This window comes from Coregonus lavaretus (assembly GCF_964263955.1).
Source record: "Coregonus lavaretus genome assembly, contig: HAP1_SCAFFOLD_2134, whole genome shotgun sequence".
In the NCBI taxonomy this organism is placed as follows: Eukaryota; Metazoa; Chordata; class Actinopteri; order Salmoniformes; family Salmonidae; genus Coregonus; species Coregonus lavaretus.
In genome coordinates this window covers 27,346-45,149 of record NW_028156168.1, presented here as the reverse complement: position 1 = coordinate 45,149, position 17,804 = coordinate 27,346, and the positions used below count along the sequence as shown (strand labels likewise).

The following is a 17,804-nucleotide window of genomic DNA, read 5'->3' as shown; positions in this document are numbered from 1 at the left end:
AGAAGATAATCCACTCAGCATTATATATTATATCTAAGCAAACAAGACACTACTTGTAAGCAAATACCTGTAAAATAGGAAACAAGTGGTGAATGAAAACCCCTACAGCCTGATGATGCAGTCCGGCAGGATGAGGGTCTAGCCTGATGATGCAGTCCTGCAGGATGAGGGTCTAGCCTGATGATGCAGTCCTGCAGGATGAGGGTCCTCTGATGTACGTATATTAGGCTGCTTCTCAAATGGCACCCTATTCCCTATATAGTACACTAACCGTATGGGCCCTGGGCAAAAGAAGTGCACTTTAAAAGGGAATGGGGTGCCATTTGGGACGCATCCCATTAGACATCATCTAGAGGTCAAACCACTCTGGGGAGTAGCAGAGAGAGACCAGTCCTGGCCTGGGTTTCTAGGGTAAACAATAGCCTGCAGTAATAAGCCCACAACCACAGCTCCAATGCCAATACTGTCTGCACCGTATAGGGGAAATGGAAGAGAGTGGGAGTAGGGATTCACTAAAACTGATTAGAGTTATGATCTGAATAGTGGTCAGTTCATCTCAGGACATTCACATTATTCAGTCAACTGTGAAACAGCAGAACCCTCTTATTCTCTCTGCAGTAGGGTTGAAACAGCAGAACCCTCTTATTCTCTCTGCAGCAGGGTTGAAACAGCAGAACCCTCTTATTCTCTCTGCAGCAGGGTTGAAACAGCAGAACCCTCTTATTCTCTCTGCAGTAGGGTTGAAACAGCAGAACCCTCTTATTCTCTCTGCAGCAGGGTTGAAACAGCAGAACCCTCTTATTCTCTCTGCAGCAGGGTTGAAACAGCAGAACCCTCTTATTCTCTCTGCAGTAGGGTTGAAACAGCAGAACCCTCTTATTCTCTCTGCAGCAGGGTTGAAACAGCAGAACCCTCTTATTCTCTCTGCAGCAGGGTTGAAACAGCAGAACCCTCTTATTCTCTCTGCAGCAGGGTTGAAACAGCAGAACCCTCTTATTCTCTCTGCAGCAGGGTTGAAACAGCAGAACCCTCTTATTCTCTCTGCAGCAGGGTTGAAACAGCAGAACCCTCTTATTCTCTCTGCAGCAGGGTTGAAACAGCAGAACCCTCTTATTCTCTCTGCAGCAGGGTTGAAACAGCAGAACCCTCTTATTCTCTCTGCAGCAATTCAATATTTCATTCAGGCCTTGAGGAGCTCTACAGGATAATTAGGAACAAAATGAAACAGAAATCCCATACTAAATGTACAATGGGGCAGGTTCCACCACAGCAGTGGATTACTCTTGCAGCCTGACCTATGAGAGTTCAGCAGGTCAGACTCAAAGGGAGGGAAAGAATTACACTCAGGAAGCTCTAAACACAGACCCCACAGTCACATTCTAGAGGAGGGGGGAGTGGGAGGGAGAGAGAGAGAGAAAGAAAGAACGATGGGAGAGAGAGAGAGAGGAAGAGACAGTCATTGACATTTTAGAGGAGGAGGACGGTGGGAGAAAGAAGAGGAGGAGGAGGAGGGAGAGACAGGAAAACATCCCTCATCCAGCCAGGAGAGCTAGATGAGAGGTGGGAAGAGAGTGGGTGGGTTGAAGAGGAGGCCCCTGGGAGCGGTGCTGAGCTTCAACCGGGCTGAGGCGGAGGCAACAGGGGCCCCATGCTGCTCACTGTGTGAACCCCACTACCTCCCTGCTCCCCTCCTCCCATCGCCCTCCCTCCTCCCATCGCCCTCCCTGCTCCCCTCCTCCCATCGCCCTCCCTCCTCCCACTACCTCCCTGCTCCCCTCCTCCCATCGCCCTCCCTCCTCCCACTACCTCCCTGCTCCCATCGCCCTCCCTCCTCCCACTACCTCCCTGCTCCCCTCCTCCCATCGCCCTCCCTCCTCCTACCTCTCCCCTCCTCCCATCGCCCTCCCTCCTCCCACTCCCTCCCTGCTCCCCTCCTCCCATCGCCCTCCCTCCTCCCACTACCTCCCTGCTCCCCTCCTCCCATCGCCCTCCCTCCTCCTACCTCTCCCCTCCTCCCATCGCCCTCCCTCCTTCCACTACCTCCCTGCTCCCCTCCTCCCATCGCCCTCCCTCCTTCCACTACCTCTCCCTGCTCAGCGAGCCTAAATTACAACCAGCCACTGGTCGGTCCCACGCATCCACACAAACAAACAAAAAACGACAAAACCCCACGGTTCCTTTTCCCAGAGTAATTGGGGTAGGGCCTCTAGTTCCAGTCTAGCTGGCTGTGGCTGGCTAGGCTACAGAGCTTCCTGAATACTGGTAGTGGTAGTGGTAGTGGTTCTCTGCTGCTAGCAACAGCAATATGGCTAATGAGAACAGCAGGACACTAGCTCCACAGCGTCCCAGAACCAGACCGCAACCTTTCAGTTGGTCACCCACGCACTGACACATGCCGCTCTGGCCAGGCCCCTGCTCCAGGCCCCTGCTCCAGGCCCCTGCTCCAGCCCCCTGCTCCAGGCCCCTGCTCCAGCCCCCTGCTCCAGCCCCCTGCTCCAGGCCCCTGGGAGAGAGGGAAGGAGGACTGGCTATTGCAAAAGCAAACCGAGTTCCAGATGAGCCTCTGAGAGGACGTGAGGCTGAGCCGGCAGAAATCCCCTTTCCCACTGCTGCTGCACCAGAAATAGCTGAGGGAAATACACTAACATTCATTAGTAGAATCTAATGCCGAAACATCTTCACCCACCACTACTTCAAAGGGATTAGTGTACAGTAGGAGTTTTTTTCTAGGGCAATGATGCAACCCCTGGGTTAGAGATTAAAGGAGAAAAGGGAGCTGATCATTCATGCTCGGATTGGGCTATAAATATGAGAAGGGCTGAATAATCTCTGATCCCAGGCCTATCCCATGTTCAACTGGAGGGAAACTAAAAGTGGGCCTAAACCATTTCTGTTCACACAAACAAACAGTGGGACTTGTCTCTTATATTCCCAGCAGAATACTAGTCATGTTGATAGCTACTACTGTCTGTCATGGTAGTGGACTATAGTACCCTACAGACAGCCCAGCCAAAACCTCCCAGCAGGGAGGGAGAATCTAAATGCATCCAGAGTCCAGAGTATTTCCCCGACCACTGACGCACGCACACAGCCCGGTCCCTTTCCTGCAGCCTCTCTCCCTCTCTCCCCCGAGCTGAGCTGAGCCCAGAGAACACAGGGCCCTCTCTGTTCCCTCCCAGGTCCCGCTCTCTTCACAGCAGCCATGACTGCTCTATTCTCCGTCCCATTAAGCCAGCCTTCAGGGACCTCCATACACATCCATTTTGACATCCTGCGCGGTCTGTTCCGCGATAACTCACAGCCTCAGCTGCCTGCCAGGCCTCCAAATATCATGTCATAACCAAGTCTGTTTGATTTCCTTGGTTCTTCTGCAAACAATCCTCCTACTAGATGCAGATGAAGTGTGGTGTAAAAGCAGGAGGGAATCTCAGCCTCCACTGAAGGTGGTATGTAGTCACGTGACGCTGAATAAACAGTGTGTCCTGTGAAGCTGGGATGTTATTACCATATGACTGTGGGACAGATCCAACCTTACCATGTGTTGATCAACACAATAGATATGGTACCTAAACGCTGTCAGTGAGTCAGGCAGCCCAGGAAATCATTCAGACGTCACTAAACTGTAAAGCTCTTTCCTGTTAACCAATAAGCTAGCCAGTAGCCATGCAAAGTCCAAGGACAATATGCAAAATAAGAAAATCACGACATTCTCTTTCAACAATTCCCTTGTGTGTCTCAGGACCACAGACATGGTGTAGTGAAGTCCATCTTCAGTTTGTGGAAGGTCAGATTTATTCAAAAATATAGAAAGACAACTGTTAGCCAAATCCCTTGGATTGTGTGATGCTAGGCATATCTGCTTATTCAGACATGGCCATAATACAGGCTACCATGTTGGAGGGAAATAATAATACAATAATAATATGCCATTTAGCAGACGCTTTTATCCAAAGCGACTTACAGTCATGCGTGCATAATTATTTTTTGTGTATGGGTGGTCCCGGGGATCGAACCCACTACCCTGGAGTTACAAGTGCCGTGCTCTACCAGCTGAGCTACAGAGGACCACCAATGAAGAGAAAACTGTTCAGTGTTTTACATGGTGGTTCTAGTTCCTTGTTCTAGAATGCAGCACCCTTTACTAGCACAAAAAACAGGGTCCTCCTCCATGGTAAATCTGCCTACAACGTGTGACATTCTACAGAGCAGTGTAACTATATGTTCAGTTGTTCTCTGACGTAGCTAGGATGATCTTACTGGTCACACAGCTCTGTGCTTCAGCCTCTAGTCATTCTCTTCTAAGAAACATATTATTATTCTGCTCATCTATAGCTTTCATTATGCTTCTATAGGATCTAGGCTTATAGCTTTTCCAATTATGACAATTCATGGTTTATTATTTCAGAGACGTAGAAATCTGGAAGTTATATAACGCTAGTCACACTCATCATTGAAATCTTTTGACAATAACAGAGCCGTATCTTTTGCTGTGTTGAAACAATAACAGAGCCGTATCTTTTGCTGTGTTGAAACAATAACAGAGCTGTATCTTTTGCTGTGTTGAAACAATAACAGAGCCGTATCTTTTGCTGTGTTGAAACAATAACAGAGCCGTATCTTTTGCTGTGTTGAAACAATAACAGAGCTGTATCTTTTGCTGTGTTGAAACAATAACAGAGCCGTATCTTTTGATGTGTTGAAACAATAAGAGAGCCGTATCTTTTGCTGTGTTGAAACAATAACAGAGCCGTATCTTTTGATATGTTGAAACAATAAGAGAGCCGTATATTTTGCTGTGTTGAAACAATAACAGAGCCGTATCTTTTGAAACAATAACAGAGCTGTATCTTTTGATGTGTTGAAACAATAACAGAGCTGTATCTTTTGATGTGTTGAAACAATAACAGACCCGTATCTTTTGATGTGTTGAAACAATAACAGACCCGTATCTTTTGATGTGTTGAAACAATAACAGACCCGTATCTTTTGATGTGTTGAAACAATAACAGAGCTGTATCTTTTGATGTGTTGAAACAATAACAGACCCGTATCTTTTGATGTGTTGAAACAATAACAGACCCGTATATTTTGCTGTGTTGAAACAATAACAGAGCTGTATCTTTTGATGTGTTGAAACAATAACAGAGCCGTATCTTTTGATGTGTTGAAACAATAACAGAGCTGTATCTTTTGATGTGTTGAAACAATAACAGACCCGTATATTTTGCTGTGTTGAAACAATAACAGACCCGTATCTTTTGATGTGTTGAAACAATAACAGAGCTGTATCTTTTGATGTGTTGAAACAATAACAGAGCTGTATCTTTTGATGTGTTGAAACAATAACAGACCCGTATATTTTGATGTGTTGAAACAATAACAGACCCGTATATTTTGCTGTGTTGAAACAATAACAGAGCTGTATCTTTTGATGTGTTGAAACAATAACAGACCCGTATATTTTGCTGTGTTGAAACAATAACAGAGCCGTATCTTTTGCTGTGTTGAAACAATAACAGAGCCGTATCTTTTGCTGTGTTGAAACAATAACAGAGCCGTATCTTTTGCTGTGTTGAAACAATAACAGAGCCGTATCTTTTGCTGTGTTGAAACAATAACAGAGCCGTATCTTTTGATGTGTTGAAACAATAACAGACCCGTATCTTTTGCTGTGTTGAAACAATAACAGAGCCGTATCTTTTGCTGTGTTGAAACAATAACAGAGCCGTATCTTTTGCTGTGTTGAAACAATAACAGAGCCGTATCTTTTGCTGTGTTGAAACAATAACAGAGCCGTATCTTTTCCCAGCAGAAACAAGCCTTTAATCACGTGCTGTGTTTGTTACGTCCTTCAATAGAGACCAGAAGCATCCCGTGGTCCTCTGTAGCTCAGCTGGTAGAGCACGGCGCTTGTAACGCTAAGGTAGTGGGTTCGATCCCCGGGACCACCCATACACAAAAAAATAAAAATAAAAAATGTATGTATGTATGCACGCATGACTAAGTCGCTTTGGATAAAAGCGTCTGCTAAATGGCATATTATTTATCTCCCTGGGACACGAGGCGGGCATCTCCTTTAATGAAGGAACCTTTCCTCCACACACACCATCAACTGCAAGCAGTACATTGTCAGGCAAACCCCACTGTAAGGGGATATTTGCAGGAGAATATCTGGGATGTGTTTCAGTAATAACCGTGTTTTTTTATATGGTGTTCCACCCCTCTGTTACAAGATGATTAAGCCCTATGCTCATTTGAATAGTCAATGATAAAACATTTAGCTGGGTCTTGTTTGGAGATATGATGTTAACTCACTGAGGAGACGAGCGTACGGATCGCCTCCCAAATGGCCCACTACTGCCTCTATAGTGCTCTACCGTTGACCAGGTTCCATAGGCCCACTATTGGGAATAGGGCTCTTCTCCTCAGTGAGTGATTGGCCATGACAAGGAGAAAGCTGTATGTTCCTGAGGTTGCAGATCACACTGCAGCTCCTTGGCTCAAACATCTGTTCACGGTCAACTTTCCTTCCACTGGTATGGAACCAATCAATGGAGCCCATAGAACACTCACAGCGTTGCAGAGTTCCAAACAAAGAATTCTGTTTCGCACCAGAGAAGAAAAAAAACCTTGCCCTAAATGTAAAAGACACTTGTGTTGCAGATCTATAGTCCAGGACCCCCAGGCTAGATAACCTTCAGGACACCACAGTAAATGTGTCTACAGATAGAAAATACAATAAATCCATTTTACTTTTCTAATTCTAATGATCTGTGTCTGAACTTTAACCTCGGCTTTGGCTGCACTCAGTATATACACCATACATCGGGTAATTTGGAAATAGCCACAGGATGGTTTTTCAATACCATCAAAACTATTTATTTAATTTTTTCAAGAAATGTTTATTTTTGTAGCTACTTTTTAAGTAAATACCTGCATTCAACTTGTGCAATACGTTAGGAGATAAAGCAGAACGCATTCTTCATTTCACCAGTCACGTTATCACCCAAACCTACTTTAAAGATCAGGAATGATTTATGTAGGCCTGTAAGACATTCATTTCATAAAGCAATAGGCCTTTATGGCAGTACATTGTACTACTGGTATTAGGTGAAATAACCAAGTGGTAGGTTTCCTTTAAGAATCCAACCTCACTGGCCTAAATCTATTGTAGAATGGCTGATGCAATGTCAACAACTACTTTGTACTAAACGCATCAATTGTTAATCCACAGCAAACTGTAGACGTCCCACAGCAGAGGCTGGGTAACCCCCAACTAATCCCCTAACTCAATATTTAGACACAGAGTTCCAAATAAAAACCCAGTGTGTTGGACCAACCCTAGTAGATTCACCGTTTGTTTTGACCTGAAAATACCTTTCTGCAAGTAGAAACAGGTACCTTGTCATCCAAGTGTTTGATGTGTCAGACCTGTAGTAAACCATACTACCGGCACAATCTCTCATAGTTAAAAGAGGAACCACCCCATTGGAAACAGATGGCTCCATCCACTACTGGATGCATGAATTCCTGTCTGCTTCTCTTTAACATGTGAAATCACAGCATGTAAATGTCCCTGCGTGCTTTTCAGTAAGCAGCGAGGTCATTGCACCACATGGCATGTGAAGGCCCTCCAGTCAGTGAAAGGAAGGTGTGCAGCTTTACTTTGTAGAAAATAGTGATGGGGGGGAGGGAGGTGGGGAATCGATACAGTTACATATCGTGATATAATTGACGATATTTTGTAATGACAATTTCACAATATTATTTTTGCGCTAGTTTGCTGTACCAGCACCAGAACAAGCGTATTTTTCCTTCATAGCTTGTTCTCCATCTTCTTTTTAAAATAGGGAGCCAATTTGTTTTCAGCACTTTTATTTCCATGCCCGATCAAAAAGTATTTTCTCATGGCTCTCTCTTGTCCCTCTGCAGCAGAGCAACATGTTTGGAATATCGAATCACAATACATATAGAATTATGAGAATCGCAATACATATGGTATCGGCACCTAACTACCGTGATATTATGGTATGGCGAGGTCCCTGGCAACACCCAGCCCAGTAGAAACCAGTTAGAGCCCCCAGGTATGTACACACCTCCCGTTTGTTAGTTGGGTTGGTCCCCCTCTATCAAAGTCTCTGAGACTATGGGCCCTGGTCTAAAGTAGTGCACTACACAGAGAATAGGGTGCCATTTGGGAGGCAGGAAGGGAAGCAGTGTACAGGACAGAGGCAGGACCCATCACATCACCTGGTCTGGTGGATCCTCAGGCTAGCTCATATTTCCAAACGGACAGATTGAGCAATACACAAGTGGGAGCAATAAAACAGGAAGGCAATTATTTTCAGTTCTGCTACAGCTAGATAATATTGCAGAACAATATGATATTGGTCATGCAGAAGGATGTCCTAGATTTACTGTGAAAACAAGGCCAAGTACATTTATAAAGTAACAAGAGTTAAATTGTTTAGGTCCTGGTTTATTTACTGGTGCATTTTAGCTCGTCAAATACCACAGAGAAAACGGCTCAAACACGCATAATGTGTTTCATACCAGCTGCCAAAACATTTTGAGTGGAGCCCTTAGACTAACATTCCATTTATTTGATTTGTGAAAGTATGCACTGAAAAACGAATATACAGTTGTCTAAACCAAAGCCATCTGGCCATATTGAACAAGAGCAGAGCAGAGAGAACAGGATCAGTACAGAGATGGGGTTGGAAGGTCTGAGCGGACTGGGCCGTCTCAGAGAGAACAGGATCAGTACAGAGATGGGGTTGGAAGGTCTGAGCGGACTGGGCCGTCTCAGAGAGAACAGGATCAGTACAGAGATGGGGTTGGAAGGTCTCAGCAGACTGGGCCGTCTCAGAGAGAACAGGATCAGTACAGAGATGGGGTTGGAAGGTCTGAGCGGACTGGGCCGTCTCAGAGAGAACAGGATCAGTACAGAGATGGGGTTGGAAGGTCTGAGCGGACTGGGCCGTCTCAGAGAGAACAGGATCAGTACAGAGATGGGGTTGGAAGGTCTGAGCGGACTGGGCCGTCTCAGAGAGAACAGGATCAGTACAGAGATGGGGTTGGAAGGTCTGAGCAGACTGGGCCGTCTCAGAGAGAACAGGATCAGTACAGAGATGGGGTTGGAAGGTCTGAGCGGACTGGGCCGTCTCAGAGAGAACAGGATCAGTACAGAGATGGGGTTGGAAGGTCTGAGCAGACTGGGCCGTCTCAGAGAGAACAGGATCAGTACAGAGATGGGGTTGGAAGGTCTGAGCGGACTGGGCCGTCTCAGAGAGAACAGGATCAGTACAGAGATGGGGTTGGAAGGTCTGAGCGGACTGGGCCGTCTCAGAGAGAACAGGATCAGTACAGAGATGGGGTTGGAAGGTCTGAGCAGACTGGGCCGTCTCAGAGAGAACAGGATCAGTACAGAGGAAAACATAGCCTACTATTTGGGCATAATGACGACAGGGTGATAAGCATGTATTTTCTGAGGAAAGGGAGGGAAAGCGACTGAAAAACAGAACTGTAAATGATGAAGGTTGGGCTTACATGATGTAGCCTGTCCTTTACATAATTCACCAGACAGACATGATATATTAATTGCTGGCATGTAGGCTAGCCTATATGGTCAAATGTACTGTCAATACTCTAGCTTGATGCTATACCTAACACTTGCCTTGTCCTTCCCATTCTGTTGTGCAGAACAGACAGAGACAGTCATGTATCCTGTGTTAAATAGGATCTGATTCTGATCTTGTCCTGATCTGGAGCCGAAAATGTTAAGCAGCGTGGAGATAACTAGAGCTGGTGAACTCAGAGGAACTGTCACTCACGTGGCTAAGCTGCTGTTGTTATGGGATACAGTCCAGCCATTGGTGAAAGAGAGTCTCTCTCTCTGGCCTGGTAAACCCACCCCTGCTGAGAGCTCTGCTCTGCTGTCTGAAATACCAAAGGACCAAGCCAGTGACAGGCTGCTACTGTAGAAACAAGGCCAATCGGCAGGCAGATTAATACACGTACAGGACAGTACAATGTCTATGGCAGTTTACCATTATGTCAATGAATACTGTGTGTTATTGTAATTGTACCAACAGTAAATAAGAAAATAGCAACATTCTAGAAAGCACTACCAGACAGCTGAAACAAGCAGTAGTGGTGTAAATAAGGCTGTATAGTCCTACCACATCAAAGGCATGTTTCCAGTTACTGTCCAACTCAACAGGACCAATGATCCCCAGATGTATCTGACTGGAAACCGGACGTGGGTCACCCCAGGTTACTGGGGCCAGATTCTGGGAAGACCGCCTGGCCTGTAGCCTACCAAGGACGTGGGTCACCCCAGGTTACTGGGGCCAGATTCTGGGAAGACCGCCTGGCCTGTAGCCTACCAAGGACGTGGGTCACCCCAGGTTACTGTGGCCAGATTCTGGGAAGACCGCCTGGCCTGTAGCCTACCAAGGACGTGGGTCACCCCAGGTTACTGTGGCCAGATTCTGGGAAGACCGCCTGGCCTGTCGCCTACCAAGGACGTGGGTCACCCCAGGTTACTGTGGCCAGATTCTGGGAAGACCGCCTGGCCTGTCGCCTACCAAGGACGTGGGTCACCCCAGGTTACTGTGGCCAGATTCTGGGAAGACCGCCTGGCCTGTAGCCTACCAAGGACGTGGGTCACTCCAGGTTACTGTGGCCAGATTCTGGGAAGACCGCCTGGCCTGTAGCCTACCAAGGACGTGGGTCACCCCAGGTTACTGTGGCCAGATTCTGGGAAGACCGCCTGGCCTGTCGCCTACCAAGGTAACTAAACAGGTTCTTTAGGAGGCAGTGTTAAAAAAGGTATTTATGGATTTACACAGAGTTAGGCCAGCTCACACAGTTATTGTTTACCCAAACAATCAATTCCTTCCCACTGTTCCACTAATTAAAATATTTACTGCAGAGGGTGGGGTTATGCAGACATTTGAAGATCCTATATTGTGCCAGACGTCTTGATGTTTATACTATACTTTGTTTTCAGTTCTCTATTTCTTTCTGTCTTTCAACTGTCTGAAACAATGTTACAATCTGGTGAAGAGAGACAGAGCCTTAATTATTGACTACCAGGGCTGTACTGGCGGTAATAGGAATCACGTCAACATATTTTCCCAACCCTATATTTACAATAATATTATTGACATGCCCTATCCTATTTTGGAAATTACAGATTCAATCTAGGAGAACTATGAGACCTACATTGGAAAGTAATTGTCTGGTAATCACCTGCTGTGGAAATGTAGTGCTAGCCTAACATTCTGAGATACAATACTACTTATGGAGTAGAAAACAAACACTACCGACCACATTGCCTCATAACAGGAGTCAGAAACTCTCTCTGCCTCATAAACAGGAGTCAGAAACTGTCTCTGCCTCATAACAGGAGTCAGAAACTGTCTCTGCCTCATAAACAGGAGTCAGAAACTGTCTCTGCCTCATAAACAGGAGTCAGAAACTGTCTCTGCCTCATAAACAGGAGTCAGAAACTGTCTCTGCCTCATAAACAGGAGTCAGAAACTGTCTCTGCCTCATAAACAGGAGTCAGAAACTGTCTCTGCCTCATAAACAGGAGTCAGAAACGGTCTCTGCCTCATAAACAGGAGTCAGAAACGGTCTCTGCCTCATAAACAGGAGTCAGAAACTGTCTCTGCCTCATAAACAGGAGTCAGAAACTGTCTCTGCCTCATAAACAGGAGTCAGAAACTGTCTCTGCCTCATAAACAGGAGTCAGAAACGGTCTCTGCCTCATAAACAGGAGTCAGAAACGGTCTCTGCCTCATAAACAGGAGTCAGAAACGGTCTCTGCCTCATAAACAGGAGTCAGAAACTGTCTCTGCCTCATAAACAGGAGTCAGAAACTGTCTCTGCCTCATAAACAGGAGTCCGAAACTGTCTCTGCCTCATAAACAGGAGTCCGAAACGGTCTCTGCCTCGTAAACAGGAGTCCGAAATGGTCTCTGCCTCGTAAACAGGAGTCAGAAACTGTCTCTGCCTCATAAACAGGAGTCAGAAACTGTCTCTGCCTCATAAACAGGAGTCAGAAACTCTCTCTGCCTCATAAACAGGAGTCAGAAACTGTCTTTGCACTCTGGAAACCAGAGACAGAGCCGACTGTCTTAGAATACAGACATGGCTGCCTTATGTTGTGGTAGTGGTGTGGTGGGGGAGGGGTGCTGCTGGCCAGCACCAGTCTCATGTTACATTCTGTCTCCTAGGACAACAAAATAACATGTTCATTTCAAGTAGCGTTATTATCAGAGTAAAATAATGTTGTTTTGTGTATTCTCTCTGAAACAGAAGTCATTGAAAGAACTAGCTGGCCTACATACAGTATTGTTTTAATGGTAATAAGAATGAATGAGTGTAGCCTAACATGTTTGGCTTTGGGTTCAGATCCTACTACTAAAAACATACTGTATGGCATGTTTATTCTCCCTCCACACACACAGTACTCTGAACCAAAGACCTATAGGTGCTATTGTTTGCACAACAGTGTGTCACAGCCTAGCTAGCTACACCTTTACAGATTCCCAACTCAGCAACACACAGCCAGGCAGGCCTCTCCTAACGGTGGAAAATTCTTCCCCAGCCCGGTCAGTTTGTGCTGATTAGCAGCCCTCTCTGCCTGCTCCAGTTGGTGACCTCAGGTCACATCCCTGAAAACAAACTAACATCATACTGTACAGTACACACTGAGAAATACAATGGGCTGCCTGCACCACGGCCCTACTCCATTCATCTCAATGGCCTGCCTGCACCACGGCCCTACCATTCATCTCAATGGCCTGCCTGCACCACGGCCCTACTCCATTCATCTCAATGGGCTGCCTGCACCACAGCCCTACTCCATTCATCTCAATGGCCTGCCTGCACCACTGCCCTACTCCATTCATCTCAATGGCCTGCCTGCACCACAGCCCTACTCCATTCATCTCAATGGCCTGCCTGCACCACTGCCCTACTCCATTCATCTCAATGGGCTGCCTGCACCACAGCCCTACTCCATTCATCTCAATGGCCTGCCTGCACCACGGCCCTACTCCATTCATCTCAATGGCCTGCCTGCACCACGGCCCTACTCCATTCATCTCAATGGCCTGCCTGCATCACGGCCCTACTCCATTCATCTCAATGGCCTGCCTGCACCACGGCCCTACACCATTCATCTCAATGGCCTGCCTGCACCACAGCCCTACTCCATTCATCTCAATGGCCTGCCTGCACCCCGGCCCTACTCCATTCATCTCAATGGGCTGCCTGCACCACAGCCCTACTCCATTCATCTCAATGGCCTGCCTGCACCACAGCCCTACTCCATTCATCTCAATGGGCTGCCTGCACCACAGCCCTACTCCATTCATCCCAATGGCCTGCCTGCACCACGGCCCTACTCCATTCATCTCAATGGGCTGCCTGCACCACAGCCCTACTCCATTCATCTCAATGGGCTGCCTGCACCATGGCCCTACTCCATTCATCTCAATGGCCTGCCTGCACCATGGCCCTACTCCATTCATCTCAATGGGCTGCCTGCACCATGGCCCTACTCCATTCATCTCAATGGCCTGCCTGCACCATGGCCCTACTCCATTCATCTCAATGGGCTGCCTGCACCATGGCCCTACTCCATTCAAATGAGGGCTGCATTGTTGATGCATGTAGAGAGAGCTATGCTGCCGCTGGGCTTTTAACTCCTAGCCTGCACTTCTATAGACACTGACTGACAACTACAATGCAGGACACTGGAATTTATTTCACTTAATGTATTCATGCTTGCCTTGCATATTAAAATTGAGCTCAATAATATGATTTAGCTCATTATTGATAGTCATCTTGGTGCCATAGTCAAATTATTTCTAAATGCTAGTGCATTTTTAGGTCATCCCAAATCAAATACAGATTATAGTCAGCGTGTCAACAATGTAGAGACCAGTAAAGGCAGTCAATTGTCACAGAAAATAGTGCATTTTGCCTACCTACATAAATTACATCATCAGCAGGCAAGCTTTTGTTGTGTAATTGTGTTGCTTTTCTAGCTACTGACACTAGTACAATGGCTGTTGTGTTTGACATGATGATCTAATCTTAAATCCTTGTGTTCACTCAGCTGTTCATTCCTGGCTAATAAAACAGGGCCATTGTAAATGCAACTATTCATTTAGCTGGCTAACTGTCAGACTGTATTCATGTAGGTTACATTAGCAACACCAGCTGTGCACTTACCATTAGTAATCTGGAGAGAAAAAACATGTAGATGTAGTGTTTTTTCCATGGGCATTGTGACTTTGGACAAATATGGAATAATTTACCTATTTAGCCAGCACATTCAAAATGTTTGTCCTGTATACAACTGGTGGGCATACCAGTAGTTAATATGCACTTTAGGTTCTAGCTAATTTAATTATTTAAGTCATGGAATTTCAGCCTTGATGTCTAAATCGTTGAAAGGGTAGGTAGAGCTGTGTCTGTAGCGGTCGACTCTTCGTTGGCTAGCTAGCTCATTTCCTCGCAGGTCAATGGTTCTAACGATTCATTGAGCGTTAAAATGATTTCGGGAAACCGGCCCCAGCTATGTTTGATAACTGGCTCGAGCTGATTTGTTCTTAGAATTCTGCCATAGCTGGCAAGCCCGCTCGCGACGCTACCCCCTACTAACGGCCAGAAAACGTTAACTTATAACTACCTCAGTTAGCTAGCTAGCTATAAAGATACAGAACTCATTTACCTCATACAAGATACATTAGCTATGTATCTGTTATAGCTATATGCCAATAGCGACTGAAAACCAGCTAGCTAACAATTAAACGTATTTAGCTAACGACGGTAAGCAGCTAACTTCAGTTTTGCGGAGCCAAAAACAACACCAAATGCCTCGTCGGTTTACCGTCGGGCAAACCATTAAAAATTATATAATTCCTTACCGTCAACTCTGAATTGTTGTTGTCTCGGTGAGTAACGGCTCGGATGACACCAGCTCGCCAGCCCCAGCGCCCGATATCCCCGAGATCCTGCGGCTCGTCTCCACTGACACACAGGAACCGCTTCCCAACCAGCTCCGGTCGCGCTTCCACCGCCATGGCCATTCACTGAGAGTGAAAAAACCCTAGAAAACTTTAACACCGACGCCCTATCGATCTGACATGTACTACATGAAACCTCACTAAATAATCCACTAAAGAAAAAAATAAAATAAAAATACTGTTATTTCGTTTTTAAAGTGTCGATCACAACCCGGGGGATTTAAATTTCTTGCAGTCTACACCCGCAAATAGTCAATCTTCAGCTCAGTGGAAATGAACACTGGAGCACATCGCTGCCATGGTAGAAAATGGTATCCCTCCGCTCCCCGAGGCAAACAACCGAGAAAAACCGCAGCAGCAGACTTCTCCATCCGCCAGACACAAATCCATTCCCTACCACTATTATAAAATTGTGCTCTACAAAAAATATTAGGAAAGGGAATATATACATGTGTCTAAAAAAATCTAATGATGTATTATTATATTGAATATTAGTGGTGTACGGCTATATTTTGATAATAACTTGACAGATATCAAATACAATGCATAAGACAATAGATCTTTCAAATGTCCTACCAATGTAGGAAATTATGTGGATGTTTTTTTTTTTTTTTTTTTTCATCTAAGCTTTATTTTCTCTTGTTGATGCAGCTCTACCACAGTTTGGGAAAAAATATATGATATGTTTTATGCTATTGTGTTTCTTCGTTTATCCCTTTCCAGCTCTCCCCCCTGAGGCTTGCCTTATGGCTGTGCTGTACTGCCTGTAATAGAAAGGAGAGGGTGCCTCGCTGTATGTAAAGCCTTTCCACTGGAGCCAATCAGCCTTGTGTTACCTTCAGGTCAGGGCAGTAGATGGAGAATATATATAGATCCCGCTGCTGATAGAATGACATATCACTGGGCTCCTGAGACGGCTGTTAAGCTGTGCTGCTTCGCCAAACGGCACCCTATTCCCTACATAGTGCACTACTCTATGGGCCATGGTCAAAAGTTGTGCACTATATAGGGAATAGGGTGCCTTTTGGGACTCAGATACACTCTCCTCCTGAAAACAGAGGAGTCCAACCAGCCGAGATGTACAGAAGCAGAGCAGGCAATTCCACCAGTGTAATTTTCAGCCACTTGAACACCAATGATTGCAGTCAGAAATGGCGTCGGACCCTTCAGTGGCATCATGCGTTCAGTCAGAAGCGATCACTAAAGTATTCCTGCAATTGCTTCTTCATGCATTAATCAAATCTTCACATGCACCTTATAGAGACAATGCATTTGTCTGACTTAGAGGAATTTCATTTAAGGCATAAATGTTTTTTTGTTTTTTTTCTAAAGATTCCACATTTTTAATGGCCTTGCAATGTTGAAATTGTGCAGCAACACCATCACTGGCAGTTCATGGAGAGTTTTAGCCTTTTCTCTTCAATGCACAAACGTAGTTGATCTGTGTTGAGTTTCGCTTCTGACAGTGAGACCAGGGATCCCGTGGGGAATCTCTCTAGCCTACTGCATGTTCATGAATAACATTCAAGATTATCTATGGATGGAGCTATGGATGGAGTCCACAGTTCAATTCACAGATTCTATCAGTTGCCAGATACATTATACATTATACATTATATGACATGAAGAAATAGTCAATTTACTGTGATGAACACCATGCCACTGAAAATCAGAGTTTAGTCTCCTGTCCTGCTAATGTTGCTATATCATCGTGGGCCATTAGACTGCCTACATTCTTGGACATAACCATTTACTAAATAGAAATACATCTATCTATAATTTAGGACAATGGGTTATCACTATATAAGTTAGCAGTCTACTACTGTATATTAGCAGTAAGGTATTGTGAGCTAATGTATAGCTCACTAAAGCCCTTGGAAGAAAACCCATTTGGGTTAATACAACGGTCTCTTATTGCATTGGTCCTCTGCAGTGCATTTGGAGAACATCCCCTGTAGCTGGGGTTGATTGGATTAGGTAATGTGCTGAGGTTTAATTCAATGTGGAGTGGAGTGGACATTTCTATTTTAATCTCTTTAAAATAGTAGAAATACACTGCAGGGCTTTCCCCTGTTCACAGACAAAATCGACTGCAACTGAATGGAAAGGGAGGCTACCGGTGTTGATGCACTACTTTACCTCTGATCCCCCATCTGTAGGCTACTGACCAGAACAGAATAGTATGGTTAATCATAAACCAGACACCTGTTTTTGTGATTGTAATAATCAACATTCACCATGTTAAATATTTATTCTTGATCTACTCTACTGCGTATATCATAATATTTTCAGAACCCTATGATACGGCTCAATACCTTGATTTTTTTTGGGGTTGTTGGACATTATACAGTGTTTTATAAGATAGAATACTGCATGGTACAACATGTACACGGCATGAAATGAATCGATATATACATATAATGTTTTCCCATAATTACAGATATAGGTTTCTGTCTGTGTTATGGGTCTTTATGTGCTCTCTCTGCAAATGAAAACTCAGTGATGTGCATTGATCCATCATAATTTGTCTATTTTTAAATCAATGCCTGCCAACCAATAAGGTCGTTATTTTACTGTACGTCCTTGCAACAACAGCGCATTGTAAAGCAACAAGACTATTCTCAACGTTTTGCACTATGATTGGTTTATACTCCCCACGCTTCGAATCTACACCAATCAGAGTTGAAAAAGCTGGGTATGATATTTAATCGCTGTCATTGGATTTAAAAGTCACATGGACCATCTTCACTAGCC

At 45.2% G+C, this 17,804-nt stretch overlaps 1 protein-coding gene across 1 annotated transcript in view; it reads right to left on the bottom strand.

Moving 5' to 3' along the window:
* Nucleotides 1-15,280, bottom strand: part of LOC311126719 (putative JmjC domain-containing histone demethylation protein 2C) — a gene marked incomplete at its 3' end in the record, with an annotated part of 52,269 nt that extends 36,989 nt beyond the window's left edge. Inside the window, exon 1 of the mRNA XM_084200710.1 lies at nt 14,952-15,280. Coding sequence (XP_084056836.1) covers nt 14,952-15,113 — 162 coding nt within the window. The remainder of the gene's footprint in view (nt 1-14,951) is intronic.
* Nucleotides 15,281-17,804: the final 2,524 nt, after the last annotated feature.